The following is a 19646-nucleotide window of genomic DNA, read 5'->3' as shown; positions in this document are numbered from 1 at the left end:
GGGATTTATTTTTGTTTTGGTAAAAAAAGGAAAAGTTGCTTGTGTGATATCTCCATAATGGGAAGCCCAAAAATCCTTGGTCTTTGTGATAAACAGCTTGTGAGGCGACGTAAAAGCAAAATCTTATCTGATCCTTATTTATTGAATTTCTCAAGATGATGATATTAAACATGATTACAGAATCTGTATTTTTTTTAAAGGTACATGGTCACTTTTTAAATATATGTACAGTCTCTCTTATTGTACTTTTTATTTATGTACAGTATATATTTTTTGTCTCTTCAGAATAGTTTACCCTCCTTTTAAAGCTTGGCATGCATTGCATGAGTTACAGTGGATGAAATGTCTACAGGAAGTTAAGCATAAACCATGCCTTAAAGTAACATGGTCATCAACCTTAAACCACCAGCCCTTCATGTTGCTGTTGCCTCTGTGGACTTGACATTCCCGTTTCTCTAAGGAAGACTGCATGTCCACAGATACAATTAATCAGAACCAGAAATGGCTTTAGTCTAATTCCGATGGCATGGAAGATGTAGGGTGAAACCTTGTTCAAGCTGAGGCTGTTTTTTTCCGTTTCCCCTCTCCTCTCCCCCACACGCACACTAATGAATACACGGATCACAGATACATATCAGTATTTCTTGCTGAGTGTCTGCATTTCCGAGGTACAAAATAATTGTCCTGTTGTTTCTTTTCAGACTCCTTCAGCTTCAGGAACAGATGCGGGCCCTTTACAAAGCTATCCATGGACCTCGGGTGCGGAAAGGCTCAAAGGGAGGAGGCGGGTATTCCTCCCAGAGTGGCTCCGGGTGGGATGAGTACACCAAGCGCGTCACTACTGAGACGCTCGTTTACATAAGGCAGCAAAAGGTATGTTCAGGAAGCAAGAGTACTACTTACTGTGCAGGGCATACTTCTAGTGGCCGTATCAGTCCTGGCAAGAAAAAAAAAAAAAAAAAGGATTCTTTGCAGGTTGTGCTGTCTTTCATCGGACCAGCTTAAGAATTACTTAAGGATGTTGTAAGTGAACTCTCAAGATCGTATAGGTGCCCTGTGCAGATGTCTTCAGATGACATTTAAAGGAGCGGGACATTTGTGGTCCCAGGAACATCTATGGGTGCACTTTCAAGAGGTGCATGGAGATAGCCGGAAAGGTCGTGCGCAGCACATTAGCTGTCCTCTTTATGAACAGCTGAGGCCAGGTTTATAAGTGGCTTTCTACCTTTTTGCACTTAAGGAGGGCGAGAGGAAAAAGCTTTTCAGATACCGTGCCTGTCTTGCTTGACGTTTTCTTTAAATCACTGGAGATAAGCCACATTCGATCCCTGCTAAGCACCCGGTATTGGGGTTTATCCAGGAGACAGTGGAAACGTTGCGATGTAGCAAGTTAGAGCGCAAACATATTTTATGCTGTTTCTGTAGCCGGGACAGAAATGAGTTCTGTTATCAGCTAAACCACTTTCCACACTGGTAGGGCAGGAGCTGTGTGATGGTTGCTAGGGAAAAGTTTTTTCTGCTGTGCTGGGTGATCTTCGGGCTCGCTCTGATTCCCATCAAGTGTGGAAGGCAGAGAGAATTCAAGCAAAGAACCGAAGCAAAGTCTTGGCCCTGTGCCTTCCACCCCCCTCCCCTTTGTAAAACTTTCCTTGTATTCGTTTTCAAATACAAAGTTCAAGTATCCTTGATTCAAGTAACAGTATAGGTAATTATACATATAAAAGTATAAGAGTAGAATAAAGAAATAAAATTACCAGTATAATCCCCATTCTTATACTTCAGTTTGGGGGAGATTAACAGGAACGTTTAGAAGGCAATAACAAACTATACTTCGCAATGACTCATTTGCTACTGCTAACCAATGGAATGTGGTGGAACTCCATTTTGTAGAAAGCCCTCCAGCTGCTCAAGGTAAAAAAAAAAAAAAATAAATAAAAAAGGAAATCTAGCACCAGCTTATTTAATCAAACATCTACCTGGAAATATCAAAAAAACTGGTGGCTCCCAAATCCAGCACTTTCTGTTTCCGCAGCAAAAATAGCTTCCTTCATTGCTGAGTAAGCCTGGATACATCAGGAAACAAAGATATTTTCTGACTTGGAAAAAAAAGATTTTTCTCACGCAAAAGAATAACTTTAATGTCCAAATCTTGTCAGGCTCTACTGCAAATGTAACAAGTGAAGAATTCCTAGTAGCAACTTCTAGGGATGTCATTCCTTTGAAACGAAATGGGAAATGTCACAATTTTCTATTTCGTTTCATAATGTTTTCAAAATGAAAAGGAAGAAAAACTAATGAAATCTTGTTGGTTTACTTCTATTTTGCTTTGAAAATTTAAAAAAAAAATAAATATATATATATATATATATATAAAGTTCAGTAATTTGCTGCCTCCCTCTCCCCCCCCCCCCCCACTCGCCGTCCTCACAAAAAGTCTCTGGGCCGGGAACCACCCCGGCCCTCACTTACCCTGTCCTCAGGGGTCCAATTCGGAGGGGCAGAAGGGATTCTCATTCGCCTCCTGCCCTGAGATTGCCATTTCAAAAGGCTCCGGGCTGGTTGGTCCCTTACAGCTGCACATTTGCAATATGTCAAAATGGCACCAGCTGGCCCTGAGAAGGTGCCATTTTGAACTTCGCTGTATGATGCTGGGCCAGTCATCGCCATTTTGACATATTATAAATGTACCAGTGGAAGAGCCTGATCGGCTTGGAGCCTTTTCAAAGGGGCAATCTTAGGTCAAGAGGTGAGAGGGCCTCTCTTCTTTTTTTGATGGGAACCCCATAGAGGGGCTAAGTGGGGGCAGGGGTGGCTCCCAGTCCTGAGACTATATTTTTGCCAAGGGTGAGGGGGATTAAGAGAGGCACCATTAAGATTTTTATTTTTGCTTTTAAATGTGTTTTGTTTCTGTTAAGAAAAAAAGACAAAATAAATATTTAACACAAAAATCAGAGGAAAAAAATATCCAAAATAGGAAAGAAAACCCAAAATGAAAATTTTCAGGCTTCAGGCTACACCCCCTAGCAACTTCCATCTGTAAATTTTGCAAAAAGTTAGTTAAGATTTAAGCTATCAGTAGAGAAGGTACAGAGAAGGGCAAACAAAATGATAAGGGGAATGGAACAGCTCCCCTATGAGGAAAGGCTGAAGAGATTAGGGCTGTTCAGCTTGGAGAAGAGATGGCTGAGGGGGGGATATGATAGAGGTCTTTAAGATCATGAGAGGTTTAGAATGGGTAGATGTGAATAGGTTATTTACTCTTTCAGATAATAGAAGGACTGGGGGCACTCCATGAAGTTAGCAAGTAGCACATTTAAAACTAATCGGAGAAAGTTCTTTTTCACTCAACGCACAATTAAACTCTGGAATTTGTTGCCAGAGGATGTGGTTAGTGCAGTTGGTGTAGCTGTGTTTAAAAAAGATTGGATAAGTTCTTGGAGGAGAAGTCCATTACCTGCTATTAAGTTCACTTAGAAAATAGCCACTGCTCTTACTAGCAACGGTAACATGGAATAGACTTAGTTTTTGGGCACTTGCCAGGTTCTTATGGCCTGGATTGGCCACTGTTGGAGACAGGATGCTGGGCTGGATGGACCCTTGGTCTGACCCAGTATGGCATGTTCTTATCTACTTGTTCAACCTCATTCATACCAGACTGGGGATGCTCCCTAATGGATAAATAAAAAACTTTAGTTGTGGGAGGAATGGGGTCAGAATCAACCTCAAAGTGTTCCACACAAAACTCAAACATCTCCAAGGAGGATACTAATGAAGACTTACGCAAGTTTAGAAAATGCAAATTAAGCCTCCTTGAGTAATTTTCCACATGCTTCATCCTCCTGCACAAAATGTTATCACACAAAGTTAAAACATCATCCTGTGAAGTCTTACAGAGAGATTCACATACTGATATCCTATCGTCCTACTCTTTAAATCAATGGTTCTCAACCTTTTTTTGGCCAGTTCACACTTGACAGATGGTTCTCACATGTGTGACACACTGAACATGTGACCATCACGGGCAAAATGTATTCTGCATCCTCAGGAACCCCCTCCACCCCCAACAATGGGTGCAGAGCAGAACTAGGGCATTACCCGTACAACTCACCATACAAAAAAAGATTTTCTGGTTCTGATGACATCTCAGTAAAAGAAAAACAAACTACCTTTCCACCAGGCACAATAGCCTTCCTTATGAAAATACAATAATTTACCACTAATACATGTCCTATTGAGAAAACACAACAAATAAGATTGATACGAATGCCTACTTGCTAGTAATACCTCACCTCGGTCACACACCAGAACTGACCTTCTCCAAGTACAGAAAAACCACAAATTATAAATATGGAGACAAACTGGAATGGAAACCCAAAAAAGCCACTCTGCATGCAGTGTGAACCTGGAGAAATGGAAAGAGAAATGCAGCACCTAACATAGTGCCAGGATCTGCAATAATGCACACAAACTAATCCGCACAAAGTTACACCTGTATTATGGAACACACTCAAACAGTAACAACCCTATCTAAGAAATACAAGTATTAAACCAGGCCCTAAATACTAATACATCCTATTAGGAAAGCAAAGCAAGCCAAGCTGCTATAGATCCCCACTCAGAAATAATTGCATCCCTCCCACTCAGAAATAATTGCACCTCTCCCACCACCCCACAGCGGTAAAGGGCATGGGTTTGGGGTGGGGATTTGTCACAGCCTTAAACTAGTGGCGGCAGGGCCCTCACCGGCGCATAGGGGGATGTTTTGGTGTCGGGGGAGGGGGAGGAGCCGGGCACCAATGAATATGCATAGGGGGAAGCTTGGGGATGGCTTTATGCAAAGCATGGCGCAGACCAAGATGATGGCCGGTCTGGGGGTAGCCAAATGGAGGCCTGGCATAAGTAAATAAATAAGCGTGGCCCGCAAGGATGGCCAGGAGAGGGATGAGGCGGCAGCACACTGCACGGAGCGGCAGTGGCCACAGTGGCATTCACGGAGCGGGATGCCAGTGGTGCACCACCTTTACGTAGCTGAAGGCTGGAGGGCTGCCGCCTCAAGCAAGCAGAGGCGTGTAGTCTTGCCGTGGGGGTGTAGGCCAACTTTATTGGAAGGCGAATGTTAAGCTTGCTCCAAAGTTTTTCTGGTTGTTGATGTTTAAGTTAATGTTCATTGGCTGTGGCTGTTTCTTCCACTCAATAAAAGAGCATTATTTACCTTGTATTGCATCTTCGTGGTCAGGGATCAAGGGTGGGGTGGGGGGAGGGGTGGGATGCCCAGAAGCAACGGCTTGCACAAGTTAAGGGCCTAATCAGCAGCCGTCCACTGAATACCCATATCAATGTATCCTCCTAACTTTAGCCTGATAAATTGTATGCCCACTGCACCACTGAATATTAACCTCCGAGTTTTTACTGAAGCAACAAAAATGGTTTTGAATCGTTGCACAAACATATATGTGTGTGACCCTGCTTTGCCCATCACTAAGAATTCTGAGTTTTCTTACATTTCTCTAGTATAGGCAGTGGGAGTGGGTTTTGCATTTCTGGTATCCTTCCATAGCTTCAACTCCACTTTTTTTTTTTTTTTTTTTTTTTTGGGGGGGGGGGGGTTCTGTGGGCTATAAATTGTCCCTGGAGCATGCTCCGTCTTCAGAGGGAAGGTGACACTGAGAGAGGAGTAGGAGCTTTGCTGATGGTCATAGCCTCATCCCTGGAGGTTGGTGATCAGAAGGAAGAGGAGGCGTTTTGTGGCTGATCTTGGCCGTCCTAGAGTTGGATTCCTCAAGAAGAGAGAAGGATTTTTTTTTTTTTTTACAGAGATTTTTGTAGATTTTGAGCAGCCTGGAAGGACGGGCATCCCCCCTGGATCCAGAAGGGTCATTGATCTTTTTGCCCAAGCTGCAAGAGAAAGGCAAGGGCGAGAAGAAAAGATTATTTCCAGTTCAGTGGGTTTTGCTGGAGCTGGGTTGGAGTCTAAAGAACTATTTGCAATTTTGAAAACTGTTTTGATTTTAAGAACTATTTTTGTACTTAGGGGTTTTTTTTTTTCCATCTTTTTACCCAGTTTATGCTGGAGTAACGTTCAAGCTACCCTACCCTCCATGGGGATGGACGTTTGAGTAGGGAATGTGATGCAGAGATGCAAAGACCAATTTGGAGGAACAAAATAGACAAGAAAACCATTGTCTTACTGATTCTTTTATATATATATATTTTTTTTTTATTTATACTTTATTGATATTTCAGAGTTATAACAATACTTAAATAACAGTCAGCTTTGAATAATTGCATAGACAATAAAACAAGGTATGAAATAGACAATAAGCAGTGTGTCAAGTTTTACAACAATAAACAAAATGAAAAAACATTTTATGGTATATTCCCTTCCCCACTAAGGCAAGTAACTATAAGCGTATTGATATCAATGGTGATACAGCAAGATATGGCTTCAAATTACAACTTGAGTATAGGTGCTCAGGAGGTAGGAGTAGTGCAAACATGGAGGTATAGTGATCATGTTGAGGATGGTGGTGCTCGGAAAAATAGGCATACCTGGAGGGTATAGGTGAACCACAACCTGCGTACGTTTCCTTGTTATCTCCATGGTTCATGAAAAAATTTAAGTACAAACAGCCAGTCAGTGGTACTTCTCGAGGGGCTGCAAGATCGCCAGTTGCTGCTGGCTCCTCCTATGGGAGGCAAGTATCCCCGTGTGCAGGCGCCATAACTTGTATAAACGCCTCCGCACATTAAGCTCGGAAGGTATATTAACAGATCTCCACATTGTTGCCAAATTGCATCGGGCTGCCTTGATAACCAGATGAACTAGTTTCCAATGAACTGGGGAAATATCGACAGGCGGGTTCAGGAGAGCGTTCTCCGGACTCAATATAATCTGTACTCCCAGAATTTGATTTAAGATTTGAGAAATGTGTGACAAGTAAGTAGCTGCTTTGGGACGCGTCCACCACATGTGATAAAATGTGCCTACCTGTCCACAACCCTTCCAGCACAAGTGGTTGTTAGCAGCTGTGAACTTGTGCAATCTATCTGGCGAATAATACCACCTAAATAAAAGCTTATAACAGTTTTCAGCTAATGGCGTATATTGGGAGCCCTTTTTTGGAGCCGCATAAATCTCATCCTGGAGTTCGATGGGGAATGATCTGCGTATGTCAATTTCCCAAGCCCTCACATATGTCAGTTTAATGGTGGGATCTTTATTAAGGAAATTGTAGAAGCATGAGATTGCTTTCTTCAAGGAATCTGCGCTTTCGCTTGAAGAAAGCAATGTCCTAACTGTGATTTACCCTTCTCCAGTTCAAGACCAACCTTCTCAGTCTGAAAAAAGTGGCGAACTTGGAGATAGGCAAATACGTCCGCTGGAGGTAGTTGGTATTGCTCCTGTAACCTGGGGAATGGGATCATTGCTCCTTGTGACCAAAGTTGGCCTAGAGCATGGATTTCTTTCGTTGCCCAGGAGTGAAAAGATGTCAATTATCCCCTGGTAGGTAGAAGAGAGTTGGCAAGTATACTGGAGCTATGAAAGTATTTTCGGTCTCCCACCAAGGAATTCTTCCATGTCTCCCAGATCCCAATTGTAGTTTTAACGGTAATGATATATGTGTTAATGGGAACCATGATTGACGGGGAAGCCAGAGAAGATCCCTAAGGGGCATTTTTCCCACAAGCGATTGTTCAATGTGACTCCATTGTTTTTGCTCCCCCTTACGGTGCCAGTCCAGAATCGCTCTTAATTGGGCAGCCGCGTAGTACCAACTTAAATGGGGCACCCCCAGCCCTTCTCTCATCCTAGGGCGATACATGATAGTTTGGGATACCCTGGGAGGTCTGCGGCGCCAGATGAAGGAGAAGATTTTCTGTTGCTATGATTCGTATATTTATGTTATTTCTTCTTATTTTCACTTTTAAACTGAAGAAAATTCTTTATTTTGAACACCACTTTGACTCCCAGTGGGTCATTTCTGCCTCCTGGTGTTTTGTTTGAACTGTGGTGAATGGATAGTGATTGCTACTGGCAAGTGGTCTCTTTGTTTATTTTCTGGGTTTTGTGTGGTTCCTCCTGCACCTCCTATGGGATACCCTTCACCATCCTGGATTTACTGATCACTCCAGGGAGCAAGAAAGTAAATCTTACCTTCCTATCTGGATTTGAACCCGGGACCTATTGGACCCCTGGATGAAGCCAAGCAACCAAATTGGGGACCTGCTGCATCTATAAATACAGTTTATCTATATTGGTAGATTAGCAATGATATGATATACAAAAACAAGAAATTATAAATTTTAGGCAACTCTGATTAACTAAATGCATGAGCAAAAAATAAAGTCAAAAAATTGCTAAATTCTATCTACAAACAATATTTATCAGTCAGTTCAATTTAATACGGTGCAAGAAACTTTGCAATTGCCAGATCATGCTGTGCATCCTTAGCGAAGGTCCTTGTAGACTTTCAGGCTTCAGTTGGGATGGTAACTGCTTCTCCTTGCAGATCTTCTTCGCAAAGTTCCAGGGTCATTTTGCAACAAATATAAAGTATTATAGTCCCTTCTCCTCAAATGATATCGGTTTGAGAGATTCACTGCTGCACTTCTGGCCTCTTGAGTGCTAAATGGCTAATCCTTGGATGGAGACCTCCTAGAGGCTACTGAAAACTTTATTGAATTCTTAAAGGGACCTCAGCATTTTTTAAATTAACTTCTAAGGGCATAAAATTCATAACTTTTATGCTCCCTGTTTACTAACTAGTTGTTAATTGCAGTTTCTAGGGAATGATCGTTCCTCATTCTCCCTGAGGAAATTCATGTCTCTCGGGGATACTTTTTTTTTTTTTTTGTGGAGGACTGATTTGATAGTACACAGACTCCTACCTGGATTTAATAAAATTGTTAGTCATGCTAAATTTGAGTGGGTTTTGTTTTTAATTTGTGTGCCAGGATTTTAAGCTCTCCAGCAAAGGAATTGATCACACAGTTAGGCTGGGGGGAGAAAGAAAGCATCTAGCAAACCTACAAAAATAACGACAGATGTCTCAGGGCGAGGCTACTGAACTCAGAACTGAAAGTCAGATAGCCATCGTTCAGACAGCAACAGATGTCCACATTTTCCCCAGAGACTCAGAAAAGATCAAAAAAGTCCATCCCAGGTTGGACTTTAATGGAGATCAAAGCGGTGATACGTCGTTCCTTCTTTGGCATTCAGTTGGCTTTTGCCTCTGCTGTAGGGGAGTGAGGAATCTTCCTGTCTGTTTTTTAATGAATCAAGAAGGTTTAGTTAGAGCCCCGCGTAATTGTCCCCATGCTTCGATGCGTGAAATAACTTTTTGCTTGCTGAGGCCTATACCAGCCCTGCCAAGGAACAGTGTGTGGCCCTACTACATAAACCTGGCAGTTAAGTTCAGCATTGTTCATTACTACACTATCATGTTTGCTGTTCATTTATTGGCAGGAATTCTTCCACTTAACCAATTCAGAAATTCAGCTAAATGTGAAATGCTCCCTGGAAGGTATTTAGTGCTAGGTTATAGTACTACTATATGCACCCTCAGAAGGAGACTTTTTTTTTTTTCTAAATAAAGGTTATTGTCTGTGTAGCTTGGGACATGTTCCCTCACCGTTGGGAGGTGCATGCTCTTGCAGTGCTGCCTGTAAATAAGGCTCAGTGGAGACTTAGGGCAGCCAGTGCAAAGCACCAACGTGGTACAGAAAAAAAACTTTCATCAGCAAGTTAATTTTTTCCTTCCTCAGTGCTATATTTTAGTGTTTGTGCCCTCTTTAAGTTTTCTTTGCTCTTTAACCCCCATGTAATCCTCCTGTTCCCTAGTCAAGGAACCTATGAAATAGAATCCAGCTGAAAATGATCAAAACAGAGCTAATAATTCTGATGGACAGAAGCTGTGATGGACATAACCAATGCCCTAATGGATAATAGAATGCTTATTCCAGGTCAGATTTTACCAGGAGGTTATCCTGAGACCGATGCAGTTGACCTTATGGTGTACACTTTGCTTGAGTCCTTTCTGCAAAAGTACATATTTGAGCCCATTGGTCCCAAGTCCATCTGTCTGCATTTAGGAAATGTTGTTGTAGGCTCACCGATGATAGATTACACCTAAAGCTCTTATAATGGCAACGCCCTCCTTTTTTTTTAAACATCTTCTCACTCAGTTCTTCCTTTGCTCATGCTGTATTCACACTGTGTGTATATCCACATGATGGGGTTCAGATAAGGCTCAGCACAGCAGGCACCCCCACTATGCTTAGCCACAATTATCAGCAAGCGTGACTTAACTGTCAAGATTAATATCGCCTCAGGAATGAAATACATTTCAGAAAGTTATAAAAGCCAACATCTGGGTACAATCAGCAAAGAAAAAATAATCACTGCTAGGAAAAGATAAACCTTAAGGATGCAGGAGAAAGAGCAGCCTCCATAGATATAGAAAATGTCATATAAAACCTTCCACTCCACCTGCAGCCTTGCTCATAAACGCACATTAACCCGTACACGTAGGCAGTATTTTATTCACCTTTAGCAGCTCTAAAACCAAAAAGCACTGTTGTGGCTATGAAACTCCACATATATTTTTTATTGGGATATTTTTGACATTTGAAAAAGAGATGTATTTACGCGTTGGGTATAATAGGAATATTTAGCTCGAACAAACTTTTTTTCCTTTTCTCACTGATAGCATCCTTACAAAAACTTACTAACCAGGTTCCCTGGTTTTAAAAAAAATGTGGCGAAAGCTTTCCCAGGTAAAAACGACCTTTAGAGGGCAATTTTCAAAAGTCACTTACGCAGATAAAAGGGCTTTTTGAAAATTGCACACTCTCCCCACAGATAAAAGCATGACATTGTTCCACAACACCTGTACTTTCCTCTGCACCGAGTGGAGGCATTCCTGAGAGTGGGGAATGCTACAGTGTACTTAATTTTGCATTTTTAAAACTACACACACTGATGGTAATTTTAAAACGAGCCACATGTGCCCATACACGAACATAATCGGGATGTGCGTGAAGATACGCTGGAATTGTTAATAGTGCATGCACTTGTGCGTGTACATTTTAAAATACACCAACCGCACCGAAGTATGCTCCTAATTTTAAGAAGTTACTTGAGCACAGCTAGCATGTATGTCTTTCACAGGCTTGGCCAGTTTTTATGCGCGTATGTCAGCGGGTTTTAAAACATGCTTGTGTGAGCCACTTTCCCAATCAGTCCACCAGTTTGTCCAGTGACTATTAAGGTCTGGTTTTCCATCCTGCAGGCCCCACGGTTGATCCAGACCCATCACCCTGACCTATAAGCCCTGAAACTCAAGATCCTCAGGAGCAGCAGCAAAGTTGCGCGGATATCTAGCGCCTTCGCGCTCTGCTGTTCAATTTTAAAATGCAGAATTACATGCGAAAGTGTTCGCCCCACCCCGGAATGCCTGTGCCCTGCCCGTGCCCTGCACCCCTTCTGACCCCTTATTCCTCGTGCGCGCACAGGTACATATGCGCGTAATTTGCAGCTTTTTAAGAATCCGCGCTGCTCACACACGCAGCCCATATACGCGTGCATGTGGGGCATTTTTGCACAAGCAACGTTTTTAAATTCCACCTCATTGGTTTGAAAGGGGAAAAGTACCAGCAGAAGAAAGCAGGTATAAAGTTTTGCAGGTATCTTTTTCCCCTAAGCAATTTTCAAAAGGAAAGTGTGCTTGTAACTTTCCCTTTGAGAAATGGTACAAAGGCTGCAGGGGACGGTATCCACAGTCATTAGAAAATTGCCCCTTTATAGGCTTAATGCTGCTTTCCCCATTTTTTTCCGCTTGTTGCTTATAGTCTGCACAATATGCTTTCCCTGCTTCTTTTCAGAGACTGGGGATGTCGTGAGAGTGACTCCACGTATTGGGATAATACATATCGGAGTAGATTTTCAAACAAGCGCGCGTGCGTCCATGTGCGCGCGGTTCCCGCTGTGCGCACATGGACGCGGCAATTTTATAACATGCTCGTGTTGCCACACATGTTATAAAATATGATTCCTGCGAGAAACTTTCCCAGTTCCCTACCTGGCCTTCTTCCCTTTCCCCTCTCCTCCCTGATCCCCAAACCCACCCTAATTACTCTAGATTTTTTTTGTTTTAAAACTTACTGCTCCTTCCGAGCAGAAGTAACTTCCGCGCGCCAGCTGGCTGCCGGCACGCTTCCCTGGGACAGCATTTAATGGCGCTGTCCTGGCCATCCTGCCCCTTTTGGATGGCCCGGCACTTCTGCACGTACCGGTAGATATGCGGGTGGCCGGGCGGTTTCTAAAATGCACTTGGCACGCATGAATCTCCCGGATTTTACGTGCGCAGGCTTTTTAAAATTAGGGCGACAATGCATATCCTGATGAAACTAGTAATGTAATGTAATGATTCAAAGTGGGGGCTGTTAGAAAAATCAGTGTTAAAAGGGTTTGCCTTACTTGAGATCTCTGAGTCACATGTGTGGTGAATCAAGCCTTTAACTGTCTCAACCAGTGGTTCTCAAACCAGTACACACCTATCCAGTGAAATTTTCAGGCTATCCTTAAGAAACATGCATGCGATTGATCTGCATGCACTGCCTCCATCTAATGCAAATATACGTCATTCATTTTCATTGTGAATAGCCTGAAAATTAGGTTGGATGAGGAGTGGCTTGAAAACTTCTGATCTAAACAGCTACTTTAAGAACTTTACTTTGAAATAGGAGGCTTTTTAGGGGTAGCAAAGGAGCATCAGATTAGTGTACAGTTTGCTTGAAATCCTTCCTTTCTTCAGTATATAAATGAATTGGGACAGCTGTAAGTCACTGGAAGCTGTGAAGTTTCAGCCAATTGGAATAAAATAGCTATTAGGATCAGGAGATAATATCTTTCATAGCTGGTCACTGCAGCTGGAATAAACTGCCCAAAGAAATTACAATAAACAACAAGACTGCATTCAAAATGTCAGGAAGGAAATGTGTGTAGCCCAGAGATATTGATGCATGTCTATAGACCCATTGTACGTTGTTGACATTTTGTGCCGAGTAATTCTGATCGGTGCTTGCTTTTCCCTGGTTCCTCCTCTTGACAAGGTGGACAAACTTTGGAATTTACTTAGTGCCCAAGAGACTTTTAAATAGGTGAAATGTCTCCCTTTAAAGAGCTGTTTTGTACATGGGAGCTGGTGAGAAGAAGGGATAATGGCAGGCCATCACTTGACTGTTCTCAAGTCATCAACTCCTGAGCACAGAATGGCAAAGATGGGATTTATGCACAGGAACGTTGAATTGGTTGTCTCTGTCTGGCTTTTTATACTGCATTAATCCACCCTGCTTGGGGGATCTGTGCCAGTCTACAGAGCTTAACTTGACTCTTTATGTCCTTAAATGCTCGTACCATACTGGGTAAGAGAGTGTTGTAAGCAGGGCCGTTTATAAACACATACTTCAGTGAAAACAAAGACAGTCTAAAAAATAAAATTCACTTTTTAGAGACTGCTTTTAAATGTTAGCTACTTCAGTATATTAAATACATTTCCTGTAGATTCTTTACCACATGCAGTATGTTTATCTTGACTAGATTGTAAGCTCTTAGAGAAGGGACTGCCTCTTATGTGTATTTGTACAGTGCTGTGTATGTCTTAGGAGTGCTTTAGAAATAAGTAGTAGTAGTAGTAGCTTTTCCATCTGTTTCATTTCAGATCACTTCAGCTTAATTCTGTGTACTAAGGGTTAGGAGCACTGCCTTATTGTCTCTTATCGATTCTTAGCAGGTTAGAATCATCCAAACTGGTGTCCAATGTGAGCTTTTGAGACCAGATAAAGTCTCTTTTGAAAATGAGATGCGTATAGTCTCAAACCCTCATGTATCACTTCATTCTTTGCTGAGCCAATAAAATGCATCACAGCCAGCAAGAATCCAGATTTTTCCACAACCGATTCGACCACTAGAACTCATGTTCATTACTGATCTTAATTTTCTCACAAACCCCTTTGAAGTTTGACGTGGCACTAATGGGCGGGAAGAGCATTAAAGTTCTGCTTTGTAAATGACTGAATCATTTTTGTACCCAGGTTTGAAGTCTCTTGAACTGATTTATTTTTACGGTCGATGATCTATAGATTGATTGTTTGATTTTTTTTTTTAAATCAGAAACAAAAGAAAAACGTATTTTCCCATTATTATTTTTTTTTCTTTCCTAGCGTGTGATGGAGATAGTGGACTGGGGTTTTGACGCAACGTCTGTGGAGCAGCAGATTGGCAACCACAGGAAGCTCCACAATGCCATTGCAGAATATCGCTGGGAGCTGGACAAGATCAAGGCAGATCTGGTAGTCTGACTTCTTTTGATCGTGTAATGAGTTTGACCTATTTCTTCAGTTTTCCCACCTGATTTACTGCAGTGTCAGCTGTTCCTTAAAATGTTTCATTGCGGGAAGGGAGGGGGGAGGAATAAATAACAAAGCCAAGAGACCTGCCAGGGTAAAATGCCCCCAGTGCCATGAATTTAGCATCTGTTTCCATCTCTCTCTCTACTTTTCATAGAAAACAAGAATCCCCAATTAGACACACGCATGGGCAGAGAGCGAGCCATTAAATCTCAGACTCAAACATTGTTAGAATGATGATCATTTCGCCTGTCAGAACTCCTGAGAAAGGAACTAGGGGAGTCCAGGGATAAAAAATTTTTTTTTGTTTTTTGGTTCGTTTTTGGGAGGATTTTTCCCCACAAATTTCGGTTTGTGGAACGTTTGATTTGTTTCATTGGTGTAAAAAAAAAAAAAAAAAAGGAATCAAACATTAACACCCCCCCCCCCCCCCCCCCAAAACAAACAAAAAAAAGAAAATGGGGCCTCCCAATGCCTCCGGTTTCACCACTCATCCCTCCCACCCAGCCCCCACTTAACCCGGTCTGGTAGGGATCTGCCAGTGAGGCCTAGTCCTTGGCCAAAGCCGAAGCCTTGTGTAGGCCGCAGTAGGGTGCCACAATCTTTGCCTCGGCCTATGCAAGGAGCTGGGTGCAGGCCCAATGCTGCAGCTTGACCTGGAGGCTGGGTCCCGACGCCAGGGCCTCAGCCTACAGTCAGAACCAGACCTGGAACCCAGGCCTCACAGCTATGATGAAACCGTCATCTTCTTCTTTGGGTTGCGCTCTCTGGGCTGGCCCCCAGCATTGGTCCTGGTTCCGGGCTAAGGCTCTGGCATCGGGCCCCGGCCTCCAGGCCATGGCATCAGGCCTGGGCCCTGGCCTCCAGGTTGGGCCCCGGTATCAGGCCTGGGCTTGGGCCAGGGCATGGGGATCCAGCCTTTGGGTCGGGCCGAAGCATTGGTCTGGGCTCCGGCCAAGGCCCAGGTGTTGAGACTCGGCTTGGCTGCTTCATTGGATACCTGACGGATCAGGTAGGTGATGTTTTCGGGTGCTCGCCTCTCACTCGAGACCCTGGCATCACGCTAAGGCTAGGCCACAACCCCTGCTTTGGGCCTATGCCCTATGCCCTAGGCGAGGCCCCAGCCTCTAGTCCCAATGCACTCTTTTTAAACAAATGTAACCCATATGGTTCTTTTCATTTGGTAGAGCCCTCAGTTTGTTTCAAGGCCCCCAAAAAGAAACAAATTGACCATATTTGTCACATTTTGCATATTTTTTTAAATGAATGCATATTCCTAACAGAAACATCTGAACTGACTACAAGAGTACTTTTAGGAAAGGACTTAGCTGTGGTAAAATGCTCTGATCAGTAAAATAACTAGAAGATATATATATATATAAATATATATATTTTATTTTTTTTTTCATCTCCATTTCTGATATGTGACTGTTACTGCAGATCTTTCTTTTCTCATCACCAGTTGCATTTTTACAAAGATACCCTTCATTTTTGCCTTAAAGTCACTCCGTCCTGTACATTCCCCAATGTTTAGGTTCAGTTTTTGGAATCTTTTTGGGTTAGGTACTGGAGGGCAATGCATGCATTGGTTTGTTTCAACCTTTAATTGGAAAACAGATCTGGGTTTTAAATTCAGTTTCTGGCTTTCACCTTTGCTGGATTTGGTTTCATCTCTGCTTTGGATCTCAGTGCAGGCAGCACATACAGCTGCTTCTGGCCTCTCCAGCCTTGTGCATGGAGGCAAGCGGAGAGATGCCTCGTGACCCATGACGGTAGCTCACATGCATGTCTCTGAGATATTCCGCTACCTCTGGGCAATTATCTAATAGTTTGGTCGCCATTTTTTTATCTAAAGCCCAGGATTTACTTTGTCAGGAACTTCCCCAAGAGTACAAAACATGGAAAAAAAAATCCTCTTGCTGAATCAGTCTCGGGTTCATGCAATAGTAAAATTACAAGGTCATTGTAAAATAAAGTCATAAAAATATATACAGGCATGTTTCAGTAAGGTGAGCTTGTATATTTTGTTTTAAAACAGTCACAAAGACTCCACTGTGTTTTTGGATTCAACTTGAAAATGTTTTTAAGATATAATTTGCTCGCTCTGGCCCCATCATTCACCGTACCATAGAGAATGACAACTTATCCCATAGCACAACGCCCATTTCAACCCACATGTGTGTTCAGAAACAATTTTGCAAGCATTTGACCCCCAAAAGGTCAGAACTAGCATATAGCATTTTTTTATTTGCACTTATGGAAAATAAAATGCCAAAAATTCAGATCTCTTAATGGCCTAAGACCCTAAAAGGTAGTGGATGTGACAGGGTGCATTTTGATCACACCTCAATAAGTTTAGCAATCTCTGTGTTTATTTACATATCACTGATCCTTTTTTTAATTTTTTACAATTTATTTGATTTAGCGTGAAAAAGGTGCAATTTATCAACTGGAGGAAGAATACGATAGCTTACTGGTACGTGCAGAATGCTACTTAAATCTTTCTTAGCAGCTTGGTTTCCGGTAAAGGAACTGGATGCCTCTTCATGCTTTGATGGCTTCCCTGTATTTATTTTCTGAATGACGTTCTTGATGTGAGAATTGCAGCGCCTGACAAAAGTTTGTAAGAGGTTTCATTTGTAAATTTTTAGAGCAGCTTTTAAAGCACCTGCGAAGGTGCAAAGTCTATGGGAGTTTTTACCCACGGACTTCTGTACTAATTTTCAAAGTGAAGGTACAAGCATACTTTCCCTTTGAATATTGTCTAGGGAAAAATCACCAGCAGAAGTTTGCACCTGCTTTTTCTGAGGAAAACAGGCATAGTTTTGAAAATGCTAAACTAAGCTTGTTGTTATCTTTCCCTGGCCTAACCCCGCCCTGGGAACCCTTCTTCACAATACGGGTAAAAGTGCCTGCATTATTGCACATCGCACCTACTTCTGGCTGCACGCAGGGCGAGCAGTTTTCAAAAAGCCATTTTACCTGGGTAAATTGGTATTAACCCAGGGAAATGCTCTGCTCATGTCTCTGTGATTAGAAAATAAAGTGTCTGCTGGAGCCTAATGGGCTAAGCATTTTTTCCCATGGTCAGAAGATGAGAGAAGCTCTTTAGTGCATCTGGCCCCTTACGTTTCATGCCCTCTCTTTCACCCGCCATTTCCTTCATTTTATTCGGGAGGGTTTTGAGCAGCTACAGGCCCTGCCAGTGGAGTTACCAGCATTCTGCAAGTAGTGAGAAGATGCCATTTTTGGTGTCAGCTGTGCTTTTAAATAGTACAGAGACTTAGAACCTGTCTCGTGCTACCCGAATGTGTCATAACCTATAAAATGTATTTCATGAACAGTATAAAAACTTTTGGATCCCATTCCAGCCATTGGGAATGGGACTTTTTTGGAATTCCACTGGCTGGAAACAACTGGCCTGGCAGATCAGGCTTTTCTTATGAATAAAGTTCCAACCTGCAGGCTCACATCACCCCTTTATAAATGGTTTAAAATGAGCCCAAAGTGTTCCTGGCAATATAAGTTAGAAGGGGTGTTTTATATGGTGACTTAGGTAGTGAACAGGTCCATTGTTCCTGAACATTATTTAATAACTCTCACATGAACCTCTTCTCATAACAGCAGTTTTTTTTTGTATTCCCAAACAATTTGTCACTTTAGTATTATTTTCCTCTAAGGGGAGTCATGAGAAACTGAAGATTACAGCCCAGAACCCTGATGCTTTTCTTGTGGTATTGTATTGTCTTTTGCATGACCTTTTTTTTTTTTTAGAAAGCCTCCTTCGAACGAATGGATCAGCTGCGCCAGCTTCAAGCCATCATCCAAGCCACGTCCCGAGAGATTATGTGGATCAATGACCGTGAGGAGGAAGAGCTGCTTTACGACTGGAGCGACAGGAACACAGATATTCCTAGGAAACAGGAGGCCTTCTCAGTGAGTTAAGCACTGGCACAGCTTCAACATAGAACACGATACAGAAATGCTCATACTGAGCTCCCTCACACAGATAAGATCTTGCTTTCCAAAATATTGGAGAATAGCTTTTCAAGGAAAAGTAACATAGCAGTTGGGTGGAATAATGCCTTTGATTCAGGGCTGGTGCAAGGGTATTAGGCACCCTAGGTGAACCTTCTGCCATGCGCCTGCCCCCACCCTCCCGCTCCAGGCTCAGACTCTGGCCCTGACCTCATTCACTCAGACAGTCCCCCCTCTCTTACACACATTTAGGTTCCTTGTCTCATTCACTCATGCACCCTTACACAGGCTCCCTCCCTCTCTCTCACTAACACCATTGCTCTCTCGTACACATACAATCCCTCTCACTCACACACATACATAGAGCTGCCATTCGCAGCCTGCCGAGTCTCTGCTTTTCTCGCTGCGAGCGGGATAAGTACCAAGCCTCTGCTTCTCTCGGCCGCATGCAGCATCCATCCTGCTTGCGGACCGCAGAGGGTCTGCAGTTCTTGGCCTCGAGCAGGATAGGGGCTGCTCGCAGAATGCCAAGTCTCTGCCACTTGCTGCCTGCCGAGTCTCTACTCCTCTCGGCTGTGAGTGGAATGGGCTCTGCTCGCGGCCCCACATGGCTGCTCTTTGCCGCCCCCTAATGGCTGGCATCCTAGACGACCGCCTAGTTCGCCTATTGGGATGCGCCATCCCTGCTTTGATTATTCAAGGATGAATGCTTTCAGGGCTATGAAGATTACTTCTTCCTGTCATTGTCCAAGGAACAAGGCCTTTGTAGTCTCAGAAGTGTCTGCTTTGGAACAAAGGTATTATTCCGATCTAGCTGCTTCAGCTGTTTTTCTTTTATCTGTGATGTCTCCAGCTATGAAAGAGCATGCTCTGCTATGACAGACTAGGATCTTGGTTTAAAGTACCTGCAGGCTTTAGCTGTACGCAGGCCCTTGAATAATGCACTAGAAAAAAAATATTTAAAAAGCAGCAACTATAACTATTGCCCTTAAAACTGCAAACACCCTTGGTTTTTGACAGTATTTCCCCCTCCATTGATTTTAATTTGTGTTCTTTGTTTCTCTCTGTTCTAAACCAATTTATTTCATAATTATTTGTTACTAAGCCAAAATCCCATCCTGTCACAGTGGCGCATGCTCTTGTCTAGCTGGTGACAGCACAGGTAAAGGAAAAACAGCTAAAGCAACTGGGCAGGAATAACATTTTTGACTGTAGACTTTAGCTTGAATTTTCAAAGTGGGATTGTGCTTATAAATCGG

At 42.8% G+C, this 19646-nt stretch overlaps 1 protein-coding gene across 4 annotated transcripts in view; it reads left to right on the top strand.

Annotated features, from left to right (window-relative positions):
• Positions 1–19646, top strand: part of DSP (desmoplakin) — a 169984-nt gene that overhangs the window by 55908 nt on the left and 94430 nt on the right. For all 4 annotated transcript variants that reach the window (XM_029590612.1, XM_029590610.1, XM_029590613.1 and 1 more), the window contains exons 4-7: positions 702–873; positions 14224–14352; positions 16835–16885; positions 18184–18345. In XM_029590612.1, coding sequence (XP_029446472.1) covers positions 702–873; positions 14224–14352; positions 16835–16885; positions 18184–18345 — 514 coding nt within the window. The remainder of the gene's footprint in view (positions 1–701; positions 874–14223; positions 14353–16834; positions 16886–18183; positions 18346–19646) is intronic.

This window comes from Rhinatrema bivittatum, chromosome 2 (genome assembly GCF_901001135.1).
Source record: "Rhinatrema bivittatum chromosome 2, aRhiBiv1.1, whole genome shotgun sequence".
Classification (NCBI taxonomy): domain Eukaryota; kingdom Metazoa; phylum Chordata; class Amphibia; order Gymnophiona; family Rhinatrematidae; genus Rhinatrema; species Rhinatrema bivittatum.
The sequence above is the reverse complement of the archived record's forward strand: the minus strand, read 5'-3'. Positions and strand labels throughout refer to the sequence as shown.